This window comes from Mauremys mutica, chromosome 24, assembly GCF_020497125.1.
Source record: "Mauremys mutica isolate MM-2020 ecotype Southern chromosome 24, ASM2049712v1, whole genome shotgun sequence".
In the NCBI taxonomy this organism is placed as follows: Eukaryota; Metazoa; Chordata; order Testudines; family Geoemydidae; genus Mauremys; species Mauremys mutica.
In genome coordinates this window covers 1038335-1045146 of record NC_059095.1, presented here as the reverse complement: position 1 = coordinate 1045146, position 6812 = coordinate 1038335, and the positions used below count along the sequence as shown (strand labels likewise).

General features: G+C 43.6%; 1 protein-coding gene across 2 annotated transcripts in view; it reads right to left on the bottom strand.

Annotated features, from left to right (window-relative positions):
- Positions 1 to 489: 489 nt before the first annotated feature.
- Positions 490 to 6812, bottom strand: part of ARHGEF18 (Rho/Rac guanine nucleotide exchange factor 18) — a 43099-nt gene continuing 36776 nt past the window's right edge. For both annotated transcript variants that reach the window (XM_044998671.1, XM_044998670.1), the window contains 2 exons: positions 5833 to 5955; positions 490 to 5739 (listed from right to left, as the gene is read on the bottom strand). In XM_044998671.1, coding sequence (XP_044854606.1) covers positions 5594 to 5739; positions 5833 to 5955 — 269 coding nt within the window. In that variant the 3' untranslated portion in view covers positions 490 to 5593. The remainder of the gene's footprint in view (positions 5740 to 5832; positions 5956 to 6812) is intronic.

Here is a 6812-nt window from a genome sequence, read left to right as displayed (position 1 = left end):
TTGTGAGGAGCTCCCCACCGAATGCACTTTGTCAGACTTGCAGCAGGGGCCGAATACAACTAGTCAAATGAGTTCCCTGCTGGCAATACCTAGCAGCAGCCACCAGGCTGGCACAGAAAGAGTTCAATACATTGCAGATGGAAACTGACTGAAGCGGCACCAGCAGCATCTCAAACCAGATTGGCCCCAAGTTGCTATCTGCCAATGTAAGGTAATTTCCTACTGTCCCACTCCCACCACTATGCTGTCTTTCTGCCATTCTGGGACCAGACCTTCGTGGAGGCTTCAGCCCTTAGAGATCTCTACACTTGCCTTGACTCACCATATGCCTCCCCCTTCTTCTAGGCAGCCAATGTGGTGTCACTCTAACACACTAGGAATTTTGTCTGTAGGGTAGAAAACCAGATGCACATGAGAAATGGCTGCTTCTCAGATCTGTTTTAGGACAGCATTTAATCTTAAATAGAAATAAAAGTGCCTTAAAGCAGCTAGTTTTTGAGGGTATTTTTATTGCTGGAAGTTGGTTTCAGCTCTGTTGCCACTCTGAAACCCTTCAGTGGAGAAACATTGCAATCATTGAAAAAATAAATTGTTTGGTGTGCTAAGATCACGTTTACAATTAACCAAGAAGTGCACAATTCAAGAGAATATTAACATTTAACCATTGACTATACAAATAAAATTAAGGACTACAAAGAAGTTGAATTACTGAATTATTGACAGTGGAACTATTTACAATGTTTACATCCTAACAAAAGGAAAACAACCAAGACATTCCCCTAACAAAATAGTCAATTTAAATCCCATGTAACCATAAATCATGATTATTCATGAATCATTGCAGCGCAGGGTGCCTTTAAACCAGACCTAAGACTAAACAGCGTTAAGACAGTTCACAGCTCACTGAGCGAGATACAACAGGATTTACTTTCATGAGCATTTACCTTGGGACAAACAGAAGAGGAATTTAAAATAAACCTTCCTAAAGTGCTCCAATTTTTTTCAGTACAAAAATATAAAACACTGACTGGAAACATGGCACAAATGGAATTCGACAAGTAACATGCACACACAACGGATAGAGGGCAGCTAACGATTTCAAAGGTACCGGACTGGCCTTGAATTCGGGGGCAGGCTGTTCTCCTGGTTTCTCAGTGAGCAGGGTTGCAGCCATGGCAGAGGTAAAATCTACTGCAAAGGGAAATTTAAAAAAATGCTGAGAACTGGGAAGACGACAAAATACTCCTGCATTCTCTTGTGGAGAGGAATCTATGCAACGAACTGGTACGTCACTCATTAGCATTAGCAGAATCTCAGGTTAATTAGATTCTGCAGGATCAAGTATAAGGATTTTTTTTATTAATTATTTTTAAACCCTATTCCAGACTAATATGCTACTTTGATTCTAGGTATTTTGCCATTTGCTTTAACAGGTGCCATGAATGGACTCAGTCGTCTGCATCTGGCTACAGGACTAACAACGGAGGACAATTTAGAAAGGCAGAATTGCCACCATTTCTTGGAGCTACCCCTGCTTGTCCGGCACACTGGTAACAGGTATGCAGTGAACAGGCATCTCCAGAAATCAGCAACTCTTCCCCCCACGCAGGGGCACAGATTTCAAAAGTCAACTTGCTGGACCTAATGCACCTACAATTCACAGCTAGGAAAGTCAGACGCTAATAAAGCACTTAAGATAGAGCGTCAGAGTGAGCGAAAACTTGATGAAGAGATTGGAATCTAAAGGCATGAAACATGAGTGACATCAGTTTGAACTGACAGGAAAAAGGAAGCAGCCTTCGGATTGGATTTTAAAACTGAAGATCAAACACTACAAGCAACCTTAACATTTCAAAGCCACAATATGAAACACACACATGATCCGTAACGGTAAGGCTGTGACACAAAGCGAAGAACACCCAAGTAGTTCAAAGGTCATGCTGAAACTCCCACCATACCTCAGGGCAGTAAAGGACCAAAGGGTGAAGGGCAGCATGGAGCTTCTGATTTGTATCAACAGTATTTAAAAGCAAACATTTGGTAGTGAGCTTCTCCCCCTGTCCCCCACTTAAAATAAGTAAGTTCTTCATTGAAGATCATTAGGAATATGTCAATTACCCCAGACTTGAACAGCACCGTAGAATCTAGTCTGCTTCAGGAAAAAAAATGTGTTTAAAAACTAGTGCTGGGCAAAATACCCCAAATGAGCTATTTTTTATGACAAAATTTATCTAGTGAAATTGGAGGAATTTATTGAAATTTCAAGGCCTCTGACTTAGCACAAATGAATAGGTGATTTTTTTTAATCGCCTTTTTCCCTCAGCTCCACACAAATGATTTATTTTGCATTTTGGTAGGTAAATGTCGTATTTTGGTCTGGAGCATTGGACAGTTACAGATTTTACACACACTATCATTAAGATAGCACATCATTTGCTAATTCTCTGTCACGTCTTTTCAGGCCAGTCACCCTACAGAAAAATCACATCAATGCCTAGCTCGGCACTTAAAAAACCTCAAACAAACCTGAGTTTGACTCAAGAGACCAAGAATCAAAGGGGTCCAGTCACCACACCAGATGCATGCACCCTCCACAAACGCTAGCGAGACGTGTGCATTGAGGCAGATGCTGACTCTTAAGGTAGCTCCTTAGTTGTGGACTGAAGGCCCCATCTGGGAGGGAGCCCTAGGGGTGCCGCCCAAGAGGCACCATGTCTGCTCACTCGTAGCTACAATCACTTCCTGGGAACAACACTGATAAAGCAGATGTTTAAAACTCGGGTTATATTTCTGATGAGATCTCGTTACAGACCTAGCAGTTTCAGGTGTCACTTCTGCATCTGAGAGCATTTATTGCAGGGAGGGGTGAGGATGGCAGCCGCTAAACAAGCCTTGTAGATCCATACACTATTCATCTCCCACAATGTTAGAATGACACAAATCAAATGACATAATTGTTTTGGAAAATTGGTTTAACACCCCCGCACCCCACCCCCTGGACTGGGACCACAGACATAACCGTAGCTCTGTGCTAAAGCTCCTGACCCCACGGGTTCTAAGGGAATGGCCAAAGAGAGTTTCAGCTTGGAATGGAGAGAACAGAGCAGCCCTGCACTCCTGCTGCTTTGATGTACGTTCACATAAGGAAATGTGTCTCTCTCTTTTACACAGGACTGGAATTGCAGCATCAACAGATCAAATACAGAAATCAACCCTCACTGGGCGGCTCGGTGTGCCCTCGTGCAGGTCTCCGGAGTCCACAGGTTAGATAAGAACTCATCTTACTCTAAGGAGAGGAGAAATTCCAGCCCAACAGCCAAGAGGGTGTCAAATGAAGACAGAGCCACAAACCCATCATGGTCCTATGTCCTGACCACTAATAACGGGACACACTGGGTCACAGTAACGCAATATTGCGATGCCAACATCAGGCGGTCTCTTGATGTGACTTTACAGCTCTTTGCACCTCGGCTCCATAACAAACTGCACAAGCTCTGCAAAGCTGCAGATCAGCAAGCAGCACTTCAACACCACAGCCAAAGGGGCCTGATTTAGAAACAACTTGTCTCAAAACAAAACAAATTCAATAGGAGCGTCTAGAGGGCACTTCTCTGGAGATAAACCAAACGACTTGGGGGCCTGATTCTCTTCTCACTTACACCAGTGTAACTCCACTGACTTTAATGGCATTGCTCCTGATTTGCACCAGAGAGGAGAATTAAGCCAGCAATGTCGAAGGCAGCACCACAGGAGATGGCACTTGCCCGGCACAGTGCCACTTGGCTTCCAAATGTGTGTTTCTCCCTCACTGATCACAGATTTCCAGTGTGCGAGTTTCCCAATTACAGCTGAGCTTGTTTGGGGCAATAATCCTGCTTATACCATTTAGCCACTTTGAAACCAAGACTGTTCTGCAGCAAATACTTTTGACACTTTCTAAGACCTCCTGGGCTTCCATCATTGAACAGTCGACAATACTTGGGCTGAATTGAAGTTACTGCCATAGAGTATTTTATTTGCAGGTCACGTGCTCTGCCCGTTCAGAGGGAACTGTATATTTAAAACAGAAACAGCTCACGTTCCTCTCAGGCCGGAATAAATCAGCATATCCAAATGCTTCTGGTTGGGAAATTGCCCTAACTTGTGCTGAAATGATTTTAGCCTGGATTTTGTGCGCCCAACCTACACCAATCGTATTTTGGGAAGCATTTCCCCAAACTTGCTAAGGTCGAGAAAGACCTGTTTCCCTTCCTATGGCACTGTCCCCTCTGAACAATCCCTTTTGGTGCATATCATTGTACGCAGTATATTTGACCAGACACTTCCACGTACTAGGTTACATGTTCATTAAATGTAGTGCATATTCAAGAACTGAGCCACATACTGGAGTCCTGTAATGTGCTGAATGATTTCCTGAAATGCACACTACCATTTGAGCAGAACGGTGTTAACTTTGTCACCATCCCAAGATTCACTAAACCCGACCCACCCAATAAGAGGAGATGTCAAAGCAGCTGTAAGATGATTTAATTAATAGTAAATTATTCTAAATATTCCTTATTCGCTTCATTCCTGCACTCTCTGCAGTAACAGCAGCTTCCAGTCCTCAGCGTGATGTCCACTGAGGTGGCAGACAGACAAAGATCCAGTAGACAAGAGGTTAGACAGGACAGTAACCAACTGCATGCTGAACCAGCTCTTTATGGTCAGCATCTTCAGCAGGAATAAAACCCCAGTCTCAGTTAATTTTGAGCCAACACATGGTTTTTGCTTTGGGAATTTATACACACTCACAGACATGGAGATGGTTCTCTACTTGATGTGTCTTTAAGGAGCCTTTCCCGAAGATGGACATCAGACCCAGTGCAAGTGATGGCCAGGGAATGTGCTCTCCTAGCACAATTATTCACTACCACATTAGAGAATTTATACATGTCCAACCCTTTGCTAGCACAACTAGGGGGAGTTTTTTGGCTCTCGGATTTTTTGAATGTTAAGAGGTTTACAGCCTCTCTTACACTGTGCATGTGCAGTGAGCCCATGTTCCACTGAACTCACGAAAAGGTACAAGATGCTATTCCTTTCATGCAAGTGGATAGCTCTCCTCTGTCATACTGGTTGAGAGAAGACTGGCTTGCTGTCTGGCTAGTTATTAAAACAAAATGAATAATCTATTACACTGATCACTGCTCTGTAAAGACAGAATTAAACTTCTCAGCCATTTAGGGCCTATTGTTAAAACTTCTACATAAAAAATCTGAGAGGCCCAACATCAACTAAAACTGACTTGCTTTACAAGATAAAAGATCTACCAAGAGCTACTGCAAATTCACCAAAGAGAGCAAATTACAGTAGATGGCAACATTTTAACAGGCTTTGAATTTATACATCTAAGCCATATAAAAGTCAATACTTTCCCATGCTTGGAAAAGTGTATTACTATGGTGAACTCATTTTGAGCTGTCAGTAGAGAAGCCAACCAAGCAACACTGAAATCCTGCTGCACTGGATCAGTGGTGGAAGGACATCCACAATGCCAAGCTTCCATTCTTTGAAACGGCATGGCACAAGGACCTTCTTGAACAGGAAACACTTAGAAAAAAATGACATCTTCCTTGCAGGTATCGTCTTCAGCATTTCTCAGGGCTGGCAGAGAGGCCACCAAGGTGTGGACGTGAACACTGTTGGGCTTGAATGGATTGACTGTTTCGGGCTGGCTGTCAGCTGGGCTGTAAATCTCTAGGGGAGAAAGAGGGAGAGGAAAGACTCACCATAGTACACAAGAATGTCTCAGCACAGACAGGCCGCTCACTGCTTGCTAGCAAGACTTACCTGGCTGGAACGCAATGCTCTGGCTGTTTGGGAGGACCGGGCTCGCTGACCGTCTGTTCTTCAGTGCACCCTCATCTTTCCCAACAAGCTTAGGTGTAAGCAGTTGTTTCAGGTCAACAGATGCTGAAAAGAAAAGTTGCTTTACACATCAATACTTCATCCTGGTAGCATTTTGCCAGCTCCACTGTCTCAAGCCTGGGCTCAGACACCTTTACCCACTACACCCACTCCTCACACACCCAAAGGGGCTGGCACTAATAAACTTAATTTACCTCTTCAACTGCTCAGACCATGAGCATTCACCCTCCCTCTCCCCCATCCTGCAGCTTCTATTTAGTTACACACAGACATCCAACTCCCAAGTGGCCCCCCAAGGACCATTGAAGATTTTAATCTACTTTTACGATGGTCTGGTATTGTCAAGAAACCCCTTTAGCACAGACAAGCAGAACCCAAATGGCTCTTGCCACTCTCCTGACTAGAAAGGTCACCACAAATCTACCCATGGCTCCTTACCTGCAATGCAGCTGCAGCAGTGAGGAAAAACATTAGCTCTGATGGGCTAGTTTGTCAATATTTTTATTCCAAAAGTAAAAGCAATCAATGGGAATTGAATCACTCCAGTCCCAAAGGCCTCCACATCCCAGTGCCCATCCCTTTCCTAGCATCCTACAAGCTAAATTAGACACAAAGTTCTGAACTATGTGCCCCCGGTGCAGGAAATCTTGCTACATTTTATTCTCAGATCTACATCCAAGAGCACATCCCATTAGTGCTGATGAGAATGGAACCCAATAGGTTTAGGTTTCACACCTTGCTCATAAGCTGATGAAAAACTAACAAGTACATTTCCACTGTACACAACACTATGTAAAAGCCAGGATGGATTTGATTTAAGGGTTAGGGTTAGGTTAACCCTAGGTTTAACCTAGGGTTAGCCCTAACCCTAAAATCGATTTAAATCACTAGTCAGGAAGACA